Consider the following 23,949-nt stretch of genomic DNA (forward strand, 5'->3'; position numbering starts at 1 on the left):
TATATACGTACATACATACATACATACATAGATGTGTACCTACATACGTAAAACATACACACACAGCATACATACATACACTTCTTCATACATACATACCTACATATGTACACACGTACATATACAAACATATATAACATACATAACATACAAACATATATAACATACATAACATACAAACATATACACATAACAAACAACATAACAATGTAGAATAACAAACGCAACACACAAACATATACACATAACATACAAACAAACATACATACATACATACACAAACACATAGATTCTTCATTATAACAGAAATAAGGAACAAAATTGACAGCATCAACTTAATGAAAATGCCTTTTCGGACGTTAACAATAAATTATACAGTGTCAAGAAATTTCTAGAGATTACACAAGACCCTTCTAGAGATTTCACAAAAAATAAGAAATCTAAAATACAAAGCTTTATATTCTCAGAATGAATTTACATAAAAATAAAAGTGAGGACCACCCAGAATCATTAGATAATCCATTAAAAAGTAATTTAGAGACTGCCAAATAGTGAAACGAGACAAAATGTTTAAAAAAAAACTTACCAATTATCACACCAAGATCGGTCGGCTGCCTGGCAAAATTTAAAAATCAAGAAACCGTCAATCAGACTACGCCAAATTCTTCGTTCTCAACAGGTTGTTTCTTAGAAAATTCATTTCTCCCAAAACTAATTATAATACCTTTTTATGCATAGTTGAACTTTTATTTATTTATTCATCAATTCCTTATTTTGTATTTATATTTACTCTACAGCCGTAGTCTTCAACCTTTGTCGATTCACAGAGCCTTTAGAACTGTAAAGATTATTTTCATGGATCCCCATCCCACCCTTAGAAATGTACATCTTAAAATAATACTTAAAGTGGATCACCTTTTATAAATTAAACAGACGATTAAGACAAAAAAGTACTATATTTATTATTAAAAATTATTAGCATAAAATTAGTGTAATTTACACGTTAGTAGCATTAACTCGTGCTCCAAGTCTCTCTTATCTTTCCAGAATATTCAGTGACGGGGGTGTGTCTGACCCCCCCCCCCCCCCCGTCTTTTTTTTTTTTTTTTTTTTAATACACACAACGTGTCCAAGTCTAACTGTGTTCATGTTATCTGCAACCGTACTTCGTAAACTGCCTTTAATTTATTTCTATATTTTGTATTTGTTGTAACATTTCTTCAGAAAGATTTTTCATTTGTTCAATTCGTTGTTTCGAATGGCATTAAAATGTTTATAGCTGTGTGACAAAATTCTAGGTAATTTGCATGAATCCGCAACGAAAAATTTAGGAAGTGTTTAAATTTAGATTTTAACGTCGAATCTATTGATATGCTGTTCCTTTTTCTTCACCGGCATGCTCTCCGATTTATTGCAGTTTTTTTAATCCAGTCATACTAGTTTTCCCTTCTAGAAAATATTCTCTCTCGTTTAAATTCAATTAATTTTCCATTAGAAAACTGTTTTGTTTTGCAAAGCATTACACATCAATTCTCTTCGACATATGATGACCACATGTTAAGTTTTACAACTAATCTGTAACTAAACGTATCTTTATACTTTTTTAATTAATTAACACTAGTCAGCTAGTGCGAGTGCTACATATTTTACTTCCCAAAATTTTATTTCGACTACGGAACCTTGGGGTTTGAACCCCGGGGTATTGCGGAACACAGTTTGAAGAGGTAGATTTCGTAATTCTTACAAAATTGATTTTTTAAATTTAGAAATTCCTAAACATGAATATTTGCGTTATTAAAAAAAATTGGAAACACGACCAAGATAGCGAAAATAAAGGCCAAGGATCTTAGCGGACACAGTTTAAATACTTAAAATAATAAAAATTACACAGCAAGTACAAGTTGTATTTTATTTTCTGTGTTTTAGTCTCAGTGACACGTTAACAATAGTGAAATTTTCAGTCGTTATTAAAACACTAACAATAAATTACACGAAAATTATGAAACAAAAAAGAATATCAAAACGCCTATTAGATAATGAAGAAATCGTTTTGATTATTAAATTCCGGAAACTGGATGTAATAACAATGCTACAACGAGCATTTCATTTGAAACTAAGATTTTAAAAAAGAGAGAGACAGAATATCGACAAATATCAGTTTGTCATTAAATGAATCAAAGATGGCAAATTCCTACATTAAATGGGTGAAAATGGCGAGCTCAAAGCTAAAATTTCTTCAAGAAAACCTTTTCTTCCGTCTGCTTCAGACTGCAACACATTTGTTAAAATAAAATGCTGAAAATTGTTCAGTTAATATTTTATTACTTTTATTATAGCTTTAAAAGAGTGCAAAATGTTCATTTTATAATCTGTGAAATTTTCGAAACACATAACAAGTTTTAAAACCGATACACTCTTAGATCTTGGTCTTTTAAAAAATCACAAAAACGTCTAACAATCTAAAAAGAATTGAGAAATTTTAAAAATTTCGCCAAAAATTAAGAAGTTCAGGCACAATTTTCGTATAAGTGTTACTGAAAAGATTTTCATTATATTAGATCGTGCAAACGGTGGAACTTCTGATACGCTTACTTTGTTCGTTGAACGAAGATATGTACGAAAAATAGTTTAAACATTAAATATTTAAAAAGAGTAGTCTAAATGAAATTTTGAATAAAGAAATCGTTTCAACACCTTGCATATTTAATTGAGAATGTATGTGCAAAATTTAATCTTATTAAAAAGTAAATTAAAAATCGATGACAAAATTCCACCCACAGTGAAACACTGAGTGAGCTAGATAAAGAATTGCACATCATTTGCAAAGTGCTTGAGTTTTAACTGTTTCCGGTATACGCCTCCGAATTAATGATTCTTATCAGCAACGTTAGTTTCTGCAAATATGTGTAAGTAAGAAATATGGGATTACTAAATATGAAATCTTTTTTTTTTTTTCTATACCTTATCAATGCTTGGGATGAATGCTTTTACTTTCCTTGCCCAAGTTTATCGCGAAATTGTGACACTCGTTTCTGTTGTCAAAACAAATTTCAAACAGAAAAATAATCGCGACAAACTTAAACGCTTTATTTTGTTTTCTTCAAAAAACACAGCTTCAGCATCAAAAACTTACTGATAAGACCAACTGATAATAAACATTCAAGAATTATCTTAAGGGGGGGGGAAGACTTTTATCACGGCATTTATAGAAAGGCTGTTTACTGACGAGAATGTTTTCAATAATTTGCTTTGGCCGATGACTTCAAAACACGGAAAAAAAGCTTCAAATACTTTTTAATAAAAGAGACAACGAGAAATATAAATTTCTAGGCACACATTTTCTCTATTCATTATTATTATTATTTTTTTTTTCCCTTCAAGTCCAATTAACTGTCCCGCTAATACTGATTGAGTCTGGTTTAATCATCGTCCTGGTTAATCGGGAATTGACTCGAATTCCGGTTCGCCCTGCCAGCACTGATTCAAGTCCAGGTAATCAGGAGTTGACTTAAGTTCTGGTTAGTCGCCCCGCTAGTACCGAATCGAGTCCAGGGTAATCGGGAGTCGAGTTAGGTTCTGATTACTCGCCCTGCTGATACTAACTGTTGTCTCAGTTAGTCGGGTGTTGCTTCAGGTTAATCGCCCCGCTAATACTGACTCGAGTTCCGGTTAATCGTGAGTTTACTTGGGTTCCAATTAGTCGCTCGGTTCGTTGACTCGCGTTCCAGTTAGTTGCCGTTTTGGTTAATCAGGAGATGACTCGATTTTCGGTTAATTGCACCACTAATACTCATAAAGTCCCGGTTCATCGGGAGATGACAAGGATCCCGATTAATCGTCAAGATTAATCGGGAGTTGACTACGTTTCCGAATTTAAGAAAAGGGTTTATTGTAATCAACAAGCTTGGTTATTTAAAAGAAATATGTTGTCACTGCTCCAAAAAAATATTTTTTTCCTCCACGCCCCGGTGCGTTGCCATTCGACAAGGAGTTTGTATTTTGTTTTACGGAAATAAAGTGTTTGTTTTTAACTATATCATCTACGCTGAAGCAAAATACGATGAAAGAAAAAACTAAATTTTTTCACTAACTTCACGGAAAATGCGTATTTGTCCTACAGAAAAAAATGACAACCCAATTTTCTACATTTTTTAGACACCCCGGTTGGCTGTGGTTGTATTTGGTCAGGCTGTTCGGAGTTTCTGCGGCAATTCTATTGTTCATTTAACTTCTCTAAAATTATACACTACACAAAGATTCTTAAACTAGGTTATTCAGTTAAGCCAAAGTACAAAGAAAGGTTCCAAGCATTCACGACCTAAAGCCACAACAATACTTGTGCGTAAAATTTATTTATAGAGAACATGCATCAGCGGTTTAATCAACGCATTTTTAAGCATTATGTACGTTTATTACAAACTCACGGTACAAAAGAATTATTTTTCCCTCATAGAGAGTGGAGAACAACGTGCACCCAGTTCTGAAATTAGATTTTCTCCTAAATTTGACAATTCACTTCTAAAATTCAAACTTGTGCTTTACTCACATCCTTACTTGTACTTCACATAACAATTATACTTCTTAGTTTATCCGATTGTGTTAAACAAGCTCTTGTCAAGAAGCATAAAAAGCATCATTTGCCTAATCTTATTTGACACGAAGTCTTTCTATCACGCGGTTTTCAACATTAAAAAAAAGTAATGAATGCAAAACATACTCTCTTTTTCCGCTTTATATCCGAAATAGAAATATTCAATTACTCAATCACGAATTTCATTACGCTTTAGAAAAAACATTCCTATACTCTAATTGAGTACGTTCTTTCACAAGACTAACGTGTCTTAAAAAAAATATGCAAATTACTGATTCCAGAATCGCGAAATTACTTTCCCCAAAGCTCGAATAATGAATGCACTATAAATATTGCATTTCCTCGCGTATTTTCCCACTTTTTTAAAACTAATTTTATCTTCTGAAAATACAGAGGGCAAAATAATGCGACTCATTTAATTTATGAAGAACGAGGTTACAGTTAAGAACATAACAAATAAAACGTAATCATGCGTAAACTACTGTTAGCTATCATAACATCCTTTCTTTAAAGGAAACCATTATAAAAAAAAAAAAAAAAAAAAAAAAAAAAAAACCATTTTACTATTAACAGTAGAGTAACTGAGACATATTGACCGATATCTGTTGGTAAATAAACCGGACACGTCAAACTCCGGCTCAGTTCCTTGTAAAGCTTCAGAGTTACCTCACATGAATGAATCTTGACAGCGGTTCCCAAGACGGACATCGAAGGAACAAAGAAGTAAAAGGTGAATAAAAGGAGTTTGAAAGATGGAGCACATTGGCAGCTGATAAAGCTATAATCAGCTAGAACATAAACAATAGAAGAAAGATGAAATCACATACTAATTCAGAAGTCAAACAACAAAAATCAGCGTTATACCTACAAAATTTTCACAGGACTGACTAGTTTCGATGGTTTTACCGAACCATCATCTTCAGCTGCAAAACCGCAAATGAACAAGATAGGAAATAATGATTAGATAAGATAAGGAAGCCTGGACAAGAATAAGCAAGTGGCGCCATCTGTTGGCGAAACCAGAACTAAAACATAATTTCTCTAAAAGCCGAAGGCAAATTTGGATTGGAATTAGGATCGTTAACTAGAACAGAAAGATTTTTATGAATGTGAAATGCCTCTAGAAAATCCAGTTCTCCAATGGAAGATGTTTCTTGAATAATTTTGGCAGCAGAAAAATTGAAAGTGTGATTTACGGACCAACAATGTTGAGCAACAGAAGACTTCTGTGTTTCCTTTTTTCTAACATATGCCTCATGTTCTTTGACGCGAAATTTTAAGGCTCTCTTAGTTTGGCCAATGTAAATTAAACCACACTGGCAAGAAATCCTATAAATACCCCAGGAATTCATATCCGGAATGGGGTCCTTGAGTATAGAAGTTGGAATTTTATTGATGGGAGAATAAAGAACTCGAAAGTTAAATTTCTGCAAAATATGTGCAACTTTATAGCTAATTGATGGAAAGAAGGGAATGACAACAGAATTTTTATAATCTCCTAAAATAAGAGTGTGGCTTTTAGTGTGTTGAGATGAGAATTTTTTAACTGCTTGATTAATAATGTTGGGTGAAAATGATGGTTCGGTAAAATCATCGAAACTAGTCCTGTGAAAATTTTGTGAATATAACGCTGATTTTTGTTGTTTGACTTCTGAATTAGTATTTGTTCGGCGTGTTATTGTGTCTTAATGAAATCACATGTTTGGAAAGTTTTCTAAATGCGAGAAAGCCTACCACGTCATGGTACTTTGACGAAGAATGTGCACAAAATACGTTTCAAATAATCAAAGTAACAGAAAATAAAATGGATAAAATGTTAATACAAATTGAAAACATTGAACAAAAATAAAAAAAAATAAAAAAATTAAAAGGAATACAATATTCAATAAATTAACCCTCAAAGGGAAAAACTTCGTACATTAGAGGAAGGGGAGAAATGAGAATACTAATAATTTTCAGAACAGAAAGAATGGAGAGGGGCTGTGGGGAAAAATATTCGAGGGAGGAAAATACGGTACATCAAATAACTGCCATAAATATTATATGATTTGCAAAACTATAGAATCTCATATAGCGAGAAACCAATTATTTGTTTCATGCTTTCTCTAAAAAGATTGACTTATCTAAACTATAACCCACGACTTTAAATCAGAAACTGTCGTCGAGGATCATACGACGATAGTTTTACACTAGCCCAAGGATTTCCAAAGTGAGCACTGTGATGTGAGGCCAAGGGCATCGCGAACACGAAGAAATAAGATTTGCGTTGAAAGCTTGGACATATTTTTTATTAATTATACTTTCAATAATATTATATTTAAAATATAAAATTATATTTTTAACATTTTTATTTCTCCTTTTAATCTGAAATAATTCTTACTCTCAGAATCGTTTTTTAAAGCGCTATTTTATTATGTTATTTAGTTCTTTCAGCTTGCAATAATTTTATGTCGTTTCGTCAGATTGTACTGTATTATTCTCATATATTTTTTGAACCTATTATTACTTTCTGTCACAAAACTGCAGTATTTGGCTTCTCAGCAGTGGCATCTGTTCGTGCTTCCGTTTTTCCGCTTGCGACCGTCAGTATCAAACTCAGGAACGGATGGGGAAAATCGTACAATCTTATTCGTCTATTTAAAAAAAGTGGTGATCTCGATGAAATATTGCAATAAATCGACAAATCCATACAATATATTTCACAAAATTAAAAGATTTTTATTAAACAGGAAAAGAGATAGTAACGATAGTTCAAGTTTGACTGACAAGGTTTCGAAACTGGCGTAGAATAAAGGAGGCGAAAACGTCATAACTACAAGGAAAGGTACTTTGATTTTGCTTTTACTTCAGTAGATGTAAACAAGGATGAAATATAACGATGACAGATGTATGCACCCAAGTAAACTAGAGGGATATCTTGAGGCAATTCACCCTTACTTAGTCGACAAATCTAGGATTTTTTTTTAGTAGGAAGTTGCAAGATTTACAAAAGCAAGGCAGAGTATTCACGAAACGAAACAAGTGTCAGTTCCTAGTAACTCAGTGCTAGCGTCTTTCAAGGTAGCTCCACAAAGTGATGAAGTACAAAATACCAGCACAGTATCGCAGAAGATCTGCTATCGACATAGTTAATAATATTATAGCACAGAACTCATTTCTAAGGTATCTGCATGCAACAGCATTATTAGAATTCAATGTATAGCTTGTATGTACGAAGAATTCAATGTGTAGCTCAGAATCTCAATGATCAGTTGACAGAGAAAATGAACTCAGTCCGCAATTAGATGAGGCTACTGACGGTAATAAAGATGCAAATCTTATACATTGTGTACGCTTCCTGGATGATAATGATGAAGATGATCTTTTCTGTAAGAGCATCATCGGAAGTGCAAAGGATCAAGACTTATACGAAATGCTTGACAAGTTTATAATGTAAAATGATTTAGATTGGAAAAAGTGCCTCTGTGTATGTATTGATGGTGCTTAATCAATGTAGGGTCGCTATGCGGGACTACAGGCATTTATTTTGAGCGAAACACCGCATGCTGTGTGGAACGACTGCACTATTGACGGGGAGCCTTTTGCATCTAACAGAGTTCGTACACATTTCTGCCCACAGAAATTAAGTACTTTTAAGGACCATTAATGAAAAAATGAAGGACATATGAGCAAATGGGAACTGAATAAATTCAATTAAAAATACTATTCTATGCCTGAATTTCACTTTTGTAATACCATCCTAAAAATAAAACAGATCCCTGAGTAGTATGCATTATTACTAAACATGAATTAATTAACACAATGATTAATAAGTTTGAGAATAAAATAAACTTTATACAATTTATCAAGTAGGATTAAATATTTTACACTTATAATAGTTGGACATATTTTTTGAAAGAAGATGACATTTACTTACGTTTTACTAATAGTTAGCTTTATATTGATTTTTTTATGTCTCATTTTGTTACATTATGTCTCATTTTGTTACGGTATAGGTTAAAATGAGAAGCAAGATCATAATCAGCATGATTCATAACAAAAGACTGAATGTTGTCACCGCTGTTGCTTGTCTAGAGAGAGACCTGCTCGTTAGAACAAACCTGAATGGTCTGATGTAGACACAGTTGGCAAGTGTTGAAACTTAGTCAGGCTCTGTTTGATGCAGTTAGTGTCATAGCTTTGTGTAGAGTTTCAAGGGTTTGTAGCCCAGTCAATATACTTTAAAGTTCCAATAAGCGATTAAAGTACCAGAGATGATAAGTTGTTTTGTGGTTTTTTTAAGTTTCACTAGATGCAAAGAATAAGTTTTACTTGAATTTTTAAATTTTTGTGTTTTATCTTGTGACCACAGTAAGTGTTAGTGAAAGGCAATAACTCGCTTTAATATGTAGAGGTAACTTTTAAGGGTAAGCAGTTAGTTATAAATAATTAAATTAGATAATTAGATAACCTTAGTCATTATGGATTTACATGACCACTATTAAATTTTATTTTTTAACAATATTTCTTAAAAAAGCCTATTAAAATCAAAATCTAATAAAATTTCACAGTTTAAAATACATGTAATTTATGACATTGATTCTTAAACGATATTAGGATACACATTAAAAGCTACAAAACATTTATTTTTTGTAACAACACTCAACAAAATATTTATCCTTCATTTTAATTTGAAGCCTTTCCAAACATTTTGGCTAGTTTATATCGATTTCCTTCTCTTTAATCATCTTTTCTAACAATTAGAGAGTTATCTCAATATGCAAACCAATGCTCTCGCTAGTTTCTGCGTGCTTATCTCCTAACTTGTCAACATCTCCACAAGGTACGAGGGTTTACTTGATCTGGTAAAAGTTAATTAATCCCAAACCCCGACTGAATCATAAACTGAAAGGCTGAAATTATAAACAATTGGGTAAGTTACATAACATCTTTGAAGAGTAATTTTCTTTATGTATTCAGTTTCTTTCTTCAACACGGTTCCTTTCCATTTTAGAATTTTTGGATCTAATTATTTCTGTTATTCTAAAAAACACTAAATGCATTTAGAATGTATAGAAAAAGTGGCTAATTCTATTTTTTTTAGTAATATGAACATTCAGAAGAGATATAAAGTAAAGCCCGGTTACAAAGCTGTGTGGCAGAATTTTTAGAATTTAGTGACACACCGAACAACAAAACGTGTAGAATTTAGGATCCACAGAGATTGCGTCATGTGGGATCAGATTGCATCAGTGCCAGCTCTGTGTATGCTGCATTAAGGCATATTAGACGAATCTTTTAAATTGTAAGTTTTCAATTTCCTTATTAATAAAAAAATCCCTTTCTATAATGCCTGCCCAGTGATAAGATTAGAAGCATTTTTGATGCTTGTGTCTAGTGAAAGGTAGAGAAAATAAAGGGAAGATAAACATGTTAAGAAAAAGATTCTAGTATCAGGAGTAAAACATTTAAATATTATGTTTTCATTGTTCTTCCAGACGTTCTCCAAAAGGTAAGAAATTCAACGCAAACTTTCTGTAAAATGCATCCATTACATGTCGATATCATGGAGACATTTTTCATTTTGTCACATATTTCTCGAATCTCCTAGAATCGTGGGTCTAAATCTTGACTTCAAACCCTTCTAAACTTTACAAGCTGCAATGTCTAAAATACTAAAGAAAAATTATCCCTACCAATTCTGTAACAGCAAAAAAAAGTCAGAAATATTTTGAAAAAAAAAGGGGGAGGGAAAAAGTGTAAAATTAATTTTATAGAGAAAAGTGATGCATATTCTGAGAATTTTGAATATTCCGAGACAACTGCATGGGAAAAACGCTTACTATGAAAAAATTAAAAAGAAGACATTTTTAATTAATTGCATAGCTAATTTTGCTCTTGCTAAGAGCTGTTTCGTATATTATGCTTTATAGCAATATGCCTTATTTATCAGATTCATAGTATTATACAAGTTGCCAAAATGAAACTTTATAATATGACAGCAAAAAATAGAATATTTTATTTTAATGTTATTTTTTATATATAATTTATATATATTACCATTATTTTAATGAAATTTATCAATGTTATGATGCTTTAGAAAAACTGGTCGAAAAATTGTCAGATCTCGGAATTAAAAATTTTCTATAGAAACTGATCCTAAAATCGCCAAAATGTTGACAAGTCGCCAAATTTAGAGCTGTTTAATAAAAGAATTCACATCCCCAAAAGCGAAAAGTTGTTTAAGAGTTCTTTATTAGAAAAAAGGAATTTCGAAATGCTTGTTTCACTTCTTGCTTAGAAACTCGAGTATCCAATCATTTTTATTAGAAATAGAAACAAATTATAACCCATGAACCTATTCAAAAGATAACCATATATGTCAGTGAATCGCCAAAAATATTCCTCCAAAATGCTAATTCACACTCAAAATGGCACTCATAAAAACAAACAGAGATTTCAGATGATTAAAATTAAGGACCTTCTGCTCATTTTGGCCAAAATTAAGGACTTTTAAGGACCAAAAATCAATTCCAAAAAATTTAAGGACTTTTAAAGACCGTACGAACCCTGATCTAAGTCGTTTAGTCCACAGTTGAGTATGGCATTATAATGTATCATAGACGTAGAAAACTACATAAAAACTAATGCTATACTATTGCTGTTTACGATGGCTTTCGACCGACAACGGCCAGTCTCGTGCCTTCGGATGGCTCCAAGAATTTTACACTTCTCTGCGAGAGGAAGGTCATGCCATCGCTAAGAATTTTGCCGAACCGGATTTTCTGCTGACACCAGCATACTACGGCGGCATTTTTGGCAAACTAAAGTTCTTGAATCTTGTAGGCAATTACAGGGCAATGTATGCAGATCTTGAAACTTGTAGAAAAGATTTCAGCGTTTAGGAAAAGCTGGAGTTGTGAATAAATACATTGTACCGATACAAAACTTCTAACAATGTTCTCATTCTATGGGAATTGCTGATCCTTATCATGGAACGTCTTTAAAATCTCACAGACTGGTTTGCAAAATACTTTGCGGAAGATAATGTAATCTAGTTCCGAGTTATCTAGTAGTTGCCACAGAGATGGAAAGTATTATTTCAAATGCCAGCTACGAGTATACTCGTGTGAATTTGGTTACTGCTAAAAGTAATCTGTTACACCTATATTTAAATAACAAAGCAACGGAAAATAGTTTAAAAGCATAAAAATACAGATAGGATTCTTGTACTGGCATAGCTCGAGCTAGGCAGTCAGCTCCGGGCAGCACATTTTAAGCGCATAAGAAATTATCTAAGAGTTAGGTGGATTGTCGAGACAAGTGAAGAAAGTTTTAAATTGCTATACGGAATTGAATCAAAAATTAATTACGGAAATAAAGAGTTTCTACTCTAGATAAATTATTAAAAAAGTGATTTCGATAGCTACATACTGTTGTTATACCTTTCTTCTTCCATCCAAACTTTTGGATAAAATTTCGAATTTCAAATAAATTATAATCACGGTAGCATTCATAAAGAATAGTTCCACATTAAAAGAGAAATATTTCAGAGTTTAGTTTTTGCTAGCGAAATCGAAGCCGAAACGTGCTCCTTTTGAACTTTTGTCCACATATTGTTATACTCGTGCGAACAGTTTTCCCGTGTTTTTTTCATAATAATCGTGTCGCTAGCTGAGAAAAGTGTTTTCTGAATAAAAGTCATTTAAGCAGTATTTAAGAACTACAAATATATATTTTGTAATTAAGAAATCTTTTTTAGTCTAAACGGGCTTTGTCCCTGAAAGACTTGTTTTCGTTTTGCAATTTCGCGTTGATTCACTACAAACGGCGAATCACTTTCCAAACTGTTGTCACAAAGTATTATCGCCCTGCGTTATATTTAAGGAAATCTGCATAAATGTATGTATATTTCTCGCATTGTGATAAAACAATGGTACATAAATCCATCGAATTTTGAATGACGTAATCCTCCTAAGAACATGTGCATGGGAAAGACCAAATTTGAATATTTTTTTTTATCGGTTTCGTATTTTGTAAAATTTTAACGAATTTTTGAGTAACAAACTCAACTATTTAAAAGCGAGCAATGGCAACACTCTACGGGGGAAAAAACACTTTTTATCTGGAGCGCGCGAACTGTGTATCGGAAATTCTAAAGCTATGCTCATTTTAAAATTATTTTGCGAAATTGCTATTGAACTGAATTTTATGGCTTAAGTGCAAAGAACGTGATATTTAATAAATTGAGGTAACGCACAAAACGTTAAAAAAAAAGCGTCCCTTAGGACGTAATTTAAAATCTGAAACCTTTCCCCCCTTTCTTGTTTACATAACAACAAGAGCAAATCAATAATACAGCTACGATGGTTTTGCGAACAAAAAACAAGCGAAACAATGATATAATTTTAAAATGTTCGAATTTAAAAAGAAAAATAAATGTTAAGTTTTAATTTATTTCCCTGCATGTCTTTACAGTTACGCTACAGCAATTGTGTTAGTGTTACCAAAATGATTATGCATGACGCGCCGAGTACCGTATATTCTTATACAACTTACAATGTGAACGGGCACACGAGCCGCATGTACAGTGTCTCACAAAAGTGATGGGACATTTGTGCTTTACGAAAGGAAACTGTAGTAAAATAAATTAAAAAACATGTAAAAAATTTTTGTAGGTGTGTTTCATACTTAAATTTAGTAACAATTATTACATAACATACATTTTCTCAAAATAATTAAAATTGTAATGTAATAAAAATACAACTGTTTAGAACGGAGCAAAAAAATGGCTCACGTAAGAGATGGGACATTTACTTTTCCATCAAATATGTATCCAAAAATTTTACTTCTTAAGAGGTTTTAATATTTTGTTGGATTTCCTTTTACTTTTAAAACGTGATTTAATTTTCTTGGGATGGATTCGATAATTTTTTTGTGATTTCTGGAGTGATTTTACCCTATTCTTCTTGAAGCAATGATTTTAATTGTTGTTTTGAAGAAATTATGTGTTTGCGAATTCTTGATTCCAATTCTTGCCAAATATTCTCTATGGGATTTAAGTCTGGAGATTGTGGTGGTGTTTTTATTATTCCAGGACAGCTATACAGCAGCCAGAGTCTAACGTTCAAACAGTGTGCTTGGGGTCTTTGTCCTGGTAGAATTTAAAATCGTTATGAAGGGTCAATTTTCGTGCTGAAGATTTCAAATTTTGATTTAAAATGTCAATATACTTGTCCTGATCCATTATACTGTCAATAAAAACAAGATTACCAACTCCAGCGGACGACATACACCCCCATACCATAACTCCTCCTCCACCATGTTTTACTGTTGGCACCAAGTTCTGTTTGCGAAATTCTTTCCTGGGTTTTCTCTACACCAAGATTCTACCGTCAGAACCAAATATATTAAATTTACTCTCATCAGCAAATATAACTTCATTCCAGTAATCAGACTTCTTATTTATGTCGGATTTTGCGAAAGCCAGTCTGAGTTTTCTGTTCTTTTCACTTACGAAGAATTTTTTCCTGGCTGCTCTACCGTGATATCCAGCAGATCGAATTACTCTTCTAATAGTCTCAAGATTAACAGTTACTCCATATAATGCTTGTAAATCAGCAGCAACTTTAGGAGCACTCATTCTTGGATTTTTTTTTTTAATATGTTGAACAATAATTAGCTTTATTCCATTGGATAGCTTTGATGGTCGGCCAGGTATTCTTTTATTCTGAATCATATGATTCATTTTATATCGTTTAATGATATTGAAAACTACTGAAAGACTCATATTAACTGTTTCAACAGTTTCTCTAATAGATTTTTCACGTTCAATATGCAAATTAATAACTAATTTTCGAATTTCAGGCAAAGTTTCTTTTCGTTTAGCATTCATGGCTGCACAGAGCTAAAAAACACAAAATTTCCAAAACAAACTGGAGAGAAAGACTGCAGACGACTTTATAAATTATTGCTAATTGCTTTTGAGTAAAAATAAAAACCCAAAAAAATATTTTTATTGTAGTACGTAGTATCTAATGGTGTCCCATCACTTATGTGAGCCATTTTTTGCTCCGTTCTAAACAATTGTATTTTTATTAAATTATTATTTTAATATTTTGAGAAAATGTCTGTTATGTAATAATTGTTACTAAATTTAAGTATGAAACACACCCACAAAAAATTTTTACATGGTTTTTAATTTATTTTATTACAGTTTCCTTTTGTAAAGCACAAGTGTCCCATCACTTTTGCGAGACACTGTATTTCAATTATTGAAATTTTCAGTTGGTATTTCAAGGACCAACAAAAAAGTTCTTATTAAATAAGTTAGGAAAAGGGCTGTACAAAAGCAAAACTTTATCCCCAGGAAACACTTCAAACAACAACCGGTTGCGTGGAATGGAAAAAGTGAAAAAAAAAAGGGGGGGAGGCAAGAATTAGAAAAGCGAACGCAATGACAATAACAACAACGATCCAAGCATGAAAAACATTTTCGTATACAAAAAGGCCCAAGACTCGTCGTGGAAGAAAAGCCTTTTCGGTTAAATAGCTGGTGTGAAAATTCCCAGCAGGTGCAAACAAAAGATGGAGAAAATTCTCCCACCGAAAAATTCCCTTACAATGCCACGAAAATCCTCCAGCCATTCGGAAGGTCACGTGCGAATGCTATTTAGCTTTGGGAAACGGCGAGCTAAAGGGTAGATTTCTTTTTGGACCAGGAGTGTATAAACCCCCTTCTTAAACATAACACTGTAAAGAATGTCCCGGTCTTAAAAAGTAGTGCCTCCGTGACAAAAACGGACCACCAATAAAGCAAAACGGATTTTGTTGCTCCCTCCCTGTCCGAAACTCCACTTCTTAAAAACTAGTTGCACTTGTCTGGAAACTATTGTTAAACGTTAATAATCCAGAAAATGAATTCGTCTTTAAAATTCTTTACTCATTTGTGCTTTTAATGGGCTGACACAGCTGACACAGAGCTTTTGGTGAGGATTGGTGAGGACTGGTAAGGTTAGTTATTTGAACAGCGTTGTCCGCGGACCGGCGGTTGTGAAACACTGATCTAGATGATATTCGTAATTTCTGTTCAGACGTTTCGAAGGAATAAAAATTGTATAACAAAAGTATGTAGCTGTTAAAAAGAGTAAAAACTCTCTTTTTCTCGATTCCGTATGCCAATTAAGAATTTAATTATTCTTCACCTGCTTTGATGATTGACCTCAACTAACCACTATAAAATCATTTTTCACGCAAAGCATGCCGCCCTAACGATGTGCCACCCGGAGCGGACCACAGTGCGTCAGAAAAATGTCGCCAAACTAAGGATTATGTCGCAAACAATTGTTTTAAATTTCAGTCACCCTTTTAAATTCGGCAAAATCAAACTTTGTTTGGCTTAGAATTTGAATAACTCTAAGCCAAACAAAGTCCTATTTTGAGAGCGATAAAACATGGGATTTTCCGTCTAATCACTATAAATGGAATTAGTTGTTTCCGTGATTCCTCTTTCCGCGTTTTTCAAAATTCTTCCTGTCTTGCGAAATCGGAAAGAAAAGTAACCGTCCCACAGCACTTCAGGAGATGTCGCGATGAGTCATTAAGAAGAGCTGGGCAATTTCTTTGTGAATAAGTTAGACTGAGGACATGTCTTAGTTTAGGTTCCTCTTGAAATCTTAAGTTTCATTCCATTTGTAATTTTACTACAATATTAGCTGTTATTTTCACATCTTATATTAATCAATATGGATATTTTAGACATTATTGAAACTAAAAGGAAAAAAAAAATCTTTAGCATTTAATTAAGATTATCAGTATCGAATTTATAATAAAAATAAGGAAAATGTAGTTAATTGGATTTGCATAAATGAAAGAATTAAAAGCGCAAAGACCAATGAAGTCGTCGTTTTAGAAGGAAAAAAAAGTCATTTTAGAACAAATATTTAATCTGAAAGATTTTATTATAACACCTTAATGCAGAATTTTGGAAGAATATTCCAAAATTCCAGTTTTCCCTTTAGGAAACAATTTTTTTTGGGGGAAAAGGGGGTTCATTCTCAAAATCTTCTCAGATTTTGAACATTCCCCTCTCTCTCCTTTTAAATACAGTATTATCTTCATTCATGCAAAGATCTGAGATCAAAATATTTTTGGATTATTTCTTTTAAAAATTCTTAAATTACAAATGTTTTTGCTTTCCTACCTTTCGAGAGAGGCCAAGGTCCACTCACTCCCCCCACTATATAACCCCTTTAGGAAGAAGGGGAATGAAGATTGATGATTTCACGGAAACAGGAATAATTTTGATAACCGCGGAAACAGGAATCGCGGAAAAAGGAAGACACCCTATATAAATGGGTTGTTTCATTTTTCATTCGGGTCTGTTGCCATTCGGCAAAATCTACGATATTTATCTTTCAAACGGAATCTGCCCGTTGTGGATCAACGAACTAAGCCATATTGAAGCAACAGATGCAGTTCGTAAGAATATTCATTTCTTGCTTTTGCACGGACCGATTTAAATTATAAAAATGCATTTAATTCATGATCTATCTAATTCAAAATATTCAATATTTTCATAGAATGGTCTTACATAATTTTGTGTTACTTATTTCTTATCTTTATCTAAAATTTTAATGCGATTTGACTTTGTATTTATTTGAAAATGACACTGTTCGGAATAAAACATTTTTATCTCCAGCGAATGAGACTTCCTGTCGGAAATTCTAAAGATATACTATACTGTTTTTAAATATTTTGTGATCTTGTTGTTGAATTGAATTTTACGTGACGTGATATTTAATAAATAAAGGGAGCACACAAACCGCTAATAATAAAGACAAAAAAAAGTTTTTGCAAGCTATCTTGCTACGAAACTGAATAGTGATTTGAAAAAAGACTGAGGGGGGGGGGAACTGAAAGATTTCAGATTTTATATTACGCCCAAAGGAGCGTTTTTGTAACGTTTTGTATGCTACTTTTATTTATTAAATATCATGTTCTTCGCACTTAAACCACATACAATTCAATTAACAGCAATATCATAAAATATTTAAAAACGGCATATCTTTCGAATTTCCGATAAACAATCTCGGGGGCTGGAGATAAAAGTTTTTTCCCCCGTACAGTGTTGCCATTGCTCGCTTCGAAAGAATTTGTTAATAAAAAATTCGTTAAAGTTTTACAAAATATTAAATAGATAATAAAACAATTTTCAAATTCAGTATTCGGGTTTCTAGGTGCCTCTGTTCGGATGGAGGATTGCGTGGATGGCTCTAGGTACCGTCCTGTTTTCACAGTGAAAGAAATATACATACATTGAGATTCTTCATTGCTTGATTTCTTTAAAACATAAAACAAGGCGATAATATTTGATGGCAACAATTTAAAAGTGATACACCGTTTGTAATGAACCGACGCAAAATGCAGTTTCGAGACTAATAGTCCTTCAGGACTAACACTTTGGGCTTTAAAAAAGATGCATGCCAACATTTAACACTGTATCAGGAGTTCTAAACATCTGCTGCTTTCCTGCTTTTAAAATTTTTTTGATTTAGAAAGCAGTGCTTAATAGTAAAGCTAAAAACATGTACTACAAAAAAGGGAATGAACCGCAAAAAAGGAGTGAATGTAAGAGCATAAAAAAACCTTAGGCGACCATTAAAATTTGAAATTATTTAATCTATTATTCCCCTTCACCTACATAATAAATTCTTTTTCCTTTTTAATGCATTCATTATCGTATCCATTTTAAATGAAATCTTACTGTATAAAATCCTTTCTTTAACTGCAGTTTTATTTTTTTAGCCTCAATGACACCTTTCAGTGATGAAATTCTTAGTTATTATTAAAACAGAAGCAATAAAATGCTATGAAAATTCGGAAATTGATAAAAACAACTGAATGCAATTCAGATAATGAAGCAATCGCTTTGAACATTCAATTTCGGAAATTGGGTGCAATAACAATGTTACATTAAAATTAAAATGAAAAAAATAATATCGCCAGTTCTTCATTAAGGCTTCGAGATGGCAAATTTCGTCATTAATTAAGCAAATATAACAAATTCATACGCAATTACTTTGATTCACAATACGTCGCATTTTTTTTAGAAAAATGTAGAAAGTCGCTCTTTTAATATTTTAATATGTTTTTCGTTCATGTTTCAAAAGAGAGCGAAACGTTTGTTTCATAATCTGTGAAAATTTCAAAACTTTCTATCCGATACTTTTTTAGATGATGGAATTTTAAAATCGCAAATTCCAAATAGTCTAAAAATTGAGGAATTTTCAAAAAATTCTGAAGCATTCTGTTCATACAAGTTTCATAAAAAAAAGGTTCGCCCCCCCCCCGCTTTACTGCAAGGAGCGAACAAATAATTCTGATATGCTTAGTTTGTCCGTTTAACGAAGATATGTGAAGAAACTCGCTTAAGTGTTAAATATATAAAATATAAAAAGCAAATCGAATTTTACAGGATAAATTACTCTATTACTTCGAATTTAATCCGCTTTCGAAGTGAAACGAAAAATTTCAAAATTGAAAATAATAATTCATAACAAAAAGTTTGAATTAACGATGTCCATAAATTTCGTTGTATCCGATTTTCATACACTTGGCAGTTCGCTATAACCGTATAAAATAACAGTAAAGTGTAAGCGAAATTACAGTAGATATCGCTTAGTGTGATCGCGGTTAATATTAGCATTCGGATATTATTCACTAATAATTCACACACAATTCACTAATAAATTGCCGAAGTGCCGTCCGTTTGTATGCGTAAACATGGGAAATACATCGCTTATCGGGATTTACAATTCGGTTAATGCAATCAAACTATTACAGAAAAAAAATTTTTAATTGAAGTAAGGTCGCCGAATAAGGGCAAACTACATGATAGAAAAACCAAGTAACCAGGAAATGTCGTCAAGTAATGAGTTAAGTCGCCAAACAATTTGGTTCTGATTTCAGTCAAACCTTTAAAATTTGGTAAAAAAGTAACCTTAATTTTACATAAATTTTGAATAATTATCGATTTTGAGGACGATTAGACTCAAGTCAACCTTCTTCAGAAGGGAAAAATATCTGCAGAATATGTTTTCTTTTCCCTTGGGGGAAAAATGACTGAAAAACCCCACTCCCTTAATTAAAAATTTTGCATTTTCTCTTTCAGTGATGGATGCCTTCCTATGTTACGATGGAGGGTACAGTACCGATGAAATACTTTTCAGAAAAATTATGAACATAAAATGAATTTTTGCACTGAGGCCATAATGAACAGCTTAATACAAACTTTTGCATTTTTCTAATTAAAATGCTGTGAAAATTACTATGATTCTTGATATTTGTTTATTAAATTAGTTAACTTCCATAGCTATCCTGAAGGAATTTATAAAAATTGTTTAATGCTATTAAAATAGCCGTGGACAAATATTATTAATAAAACTGGTAAAAGTGTTACCAGTTTTTAGATAGATATAAAAATTGGAATAAATGTTTAATTTTATTTACCTAATGTTACCTAATCTGTGTTTATAACAACTCAAGACCCAAATTTAGTCTAGCGTTTCCTGAAGATTTTAGAACCTACAAAGTATTTAGCAATGACAATTTTCGAAACACTGAAATGGAAAATTGCAAGATTGAAAATAAATATAATTAATAAAACATTTGTATAGAAGATATCCATAAGTTCATTATATTCGATTTTCCTATCTTGACTGTTCCGTAAAACAAAATAATAATAAATTTTATATCCTTGGCTATAATCTCATAAAATAAGTATATAGAATATTAGACGGGAAAAGTTTCGTTCATTACATTCGGAGATTCATTTAGATTTGAATTTATTTTCGTTCATTATATCGGGAGACTCGTTATCAACCAGGTTTGCTACAGCAGGATTTGAGTGCAATTACTTCTAATGCGGGACCTTCTTAGAGTTCAATTATTGACACAGTTCAGGGTTTCCTTTAAGTTTCCTATAACGGCATAAAATACCATTAAAGTGTATAGGAAACAAGCTGAGACTCAAACTATCATTTGTGATATCCGAAGGTTCGCTACATCGGGATTTGAGTGTTGCATGACCTTCTATACAATTCGCCTTACTGACATTTCAGTATTTCTTTTGAAACCGAGACAGCACATACCAATCTTGCAATTACGTAGCAGGAAAGAATGCCACACCGATACTGCCTAACGATCTCCCGCCGATTCCTAACCCACATGCTTACCATTACTTCCATTAGCCAGCCCGCCCTGGGATACTGCAGTACTAATGAGACACCAATGAGGCAGAAGTGAGTGGAATGCGAAAAATTAGTGACGTCTTCATCCAGCAAAGGATGGCCTATCTCTGACAACATTCACGAAAGTCCTTCATTAGAAACATGCAGGGAAGCTAACGCCAAAAGCACATCTACAGTAAGAGAAAATTATCGTGTCGTTGAAGGCACGTTTCACTTTCCACATTTTTTCTAACCATATTTTTTTACGTACAGCGAATGATTGCCGAACGCGGATTTACAAAACGCGATGTCCCTTATACGCGTTATTTTAACTGTTTTCATTAACTTTGGCCAATGCTAGAATTTCGTTAATAAGAGGGTCAACGTTTTCATTCATCAACACTGAACACTTGCTGCCATCAGCCTTGGCCAGAAGTTAGCAGTTATTTTAAAGGATTTCCATCGTTTGAAAATGAAGCCAAAAGAACAGTATAAAATGAAAAAGCAATTGGCAGTGAATGATTTTCAGGTATGGAAGGAGATGGTGCAGGGGGGGGGGGATGTTTCTACTAGGTGGGGCGAGGAACGCTCTTGGCGATACATTATTGGGAGCGGAATTTCCATCATAAAACATTACTTATAGGGGATGAGGATAATGAAGAAGCATGAAACACTGAACTCCCACACGAAATTAAATTAAGAGAGGAAAAAAGGTTTTTCACTATATAAATGTATAGTGTAGAAGAGTTTTTTTCTTTCTTTTTAAAGTATTCAAAGAAATCACAAGATTTCAACAGCTGCGTACTCATATTATGCCTTTTTTATGCCTTCGAAAGTTTTAAATGCAAATTACGAATATCAAATTATGATCATGGTGACATTCATAAGAAGTTCTTCTTTAAGAGAGAATTTTATTTCATAATTTTATTTTCGTTATTGATAGGGAAATCGAAACACGCACATGGGAAGAGTGTCCCTTTGGAATCTCCGCAGTTTATTCTAAAATCCAATCTCCAGCAATGTTCCAAATATTAAATGCTATTGAGAACGTTCCTCACAATTGCTGTAAGCGCTGCTAGTCGTGAGCAGCGTTTTCTAAATAAAAATCATTTCAGAATTATTTAAGAACTTTACACGTATTTACATTCCATTTAAGAAAGATGTCTACGATGTCATCAATGGCTTTTCAGAAAAAAGAAGACAAAATACTAATTTAATTTTAAAATGCTGGAACATTTTTTTCAACTTTTACTTATTTATTTGTATATCAAAAGAAGCAAAAAATTCAGGGACCGCTCCAAGCGGCAAAAACAAGGACCGCCTCGGGAGGGAAAAGTTCTAGTTACTTCAATGGAAGAAGAAGTCGAAGAATTAACAGAGAAATGACGAATGAAGAACTAAATGATCTTAAAACACTACCAGGCACAAAAAGCAACAGTAGCGAAGAAAATGATAGAGCGCCTTTAACTTACAAGCGGTTCAACGAATTTTTAAAGGCAGAGGAAGTCCGAGTTCACAACTGAGATTGACAAAAATGGGGGGAGAGGAGAGAACACTTAGAGAAAGGCATCAATGGATGCGAAAATAAAGGGCGAGTAAGGACTTTTGTGGAAATGGTGCATATTTCAATATATACATTTTTTGGTTATACAAATTTTTGGTAGAGTTATGAAAATTCAGTTATTTCAAGGCTAATTCAAAGACTACAGGTAAGCATTCCTGGCGAATATACAAGACCTTACTTTGACATTTAACAACAATAACAAAAAAAAAAAAAATTGTTACCTTCTCCAGAACAGGTCTTGCAGCACCTTTGCGGCAATAAAACGGGATCTTCACATGTAGGCTTTGGGCAGTCATTTTTGATGTTTTTGCAACGCACTCTGGACATAATCCTCCTCTTTCGTTGAACCTACAAAATGGAAGAAACGATATAGAATTCGTATTGACGTTCGGTCACTTAGCGTTAAATGCATTTTCAGGTATATTTACCTGAAAATGCATTTAATTCTATTGTTGTTTTTAAATTCTCCAACAGGTATCCCTCGTATAACACGGTATACAGGTTTTTAGAAAATATCGTGTTGGGTGAAACTGCATTATATGAAACTAAAACCCAATATAAAATAGTAGGATATGCGCTCTAAAAACTTCTAAAACCTTTTTTTTTTTTTTTTTTTTTTTTTTTTTTTAATGTACGATGGCATAGTACATTTTAAATGGTTCTCACTATTGCCTCGTTTAAATTTACATTTTTTGGAACATCAGATGCCTTTTTGCCTTTCAACAAACGATTCAAAATTTGTACTTTCCATTTTCAAAGAAATAAATTTTCTTTCAAAAGTTGCTTTCTTACTTTCAGAAGTTTCTTCCAAAATCAAGATTACGTAATTTATGTAATCTACCAGTTGAACACTTGAGGCGCGGTATGTACACTGCATAAATGATGGGCACAACCCAATTTCAAAAGAATTTCGATACGAGACTGCGGGTATTCCCAGAATTTATTTTATTGCTGTGTGTTAGGTTTTTATTTCTGTGTACAGTTGTTATTAAGTACTACACACGCTGGCATAATATGTAACTTAATATTGTATATGTTTAGAAAGAAAATCGTATCATCTAAGTACATACAGTACATACAAATAAGTAATAAGTACATACAAAAAGATGTTTTACACACATTTTCATTAGTTTTTATTTATGATACCGTGTTGCGTGCTATATGTGGGTTTCTGCCATTTTCTTATTACGTAAGAGTGAAAGCGTGTTATAAGACGGATACCTGTAATCTGTTTTGTATTGTTTTTATTCATTTGTTTAATTGTTGCATTTCAGCTAACAACTTTAGTAGATATTTTTATTCAGTTGAATTCGTGGTCACATGTTTTGTACATAAGTGTTTACTTTTGTATATAAGTATTCCGAATCCAACAACGTATAAAATGTTAAAATATCTCTTTGTTAATTTTCATATAAGAGATTAAAGAACAGAAAAGAATTTTTTCTTCTATATGTATGGAGACAACATTCTTGAGAGTGACAAGTCGGCGGTTTTTTAAATAAGTCTTGACAGCTGGTGAAAGGGGTGAAAAATCATATCTAAGGCCAGTTTAAGACGAGGAAAGAAGAAAATATTTGAAATCTGTA

At 32.7% G+C, this 23,949-nt stretch overlaps 1 protein-coding gene across 5 annotated transcripts in view; it reads right to left on the reverse strand.

Annotated features, from left to right (window-relative positions):
* Positions 1 to 23,949, reverse strand: part of sog (chordin short gastrulation) — a 285,742-nt gene that overhangs the window by 156,699 nt on the left and 105,094 nt on the right. For all 5 annotated transcript variants that reach the window (XM_085825296.1, XM_085825299.1, XM_085825297.1 and 2 more), the window contains one exon: positions 22,585 to 22,711. In XM_085825296.1, the coding sequence (XP_085681422.1) occupies positions 22,585 to 22,711 (127 nt within the window). The remainder of the gene's footprint in view (positions 1 to 22,584; positions 22,712 to 23,949) is intronic.

Source organism: Stegodyphus dumicola, chromosome 10 (assembly GCF_044657685.1).
Source record: "Stegodyphus dumicola isolate Sdum_Otavi_A_Nest chromosome 10, ASM4465768v1".
Lineage (NCBI taxonomy): Eukaryota > Metazoa > Arthropoda > Arachnida > Araneae > Eresidae > Stegodyphus > Stegodyphus dumicola.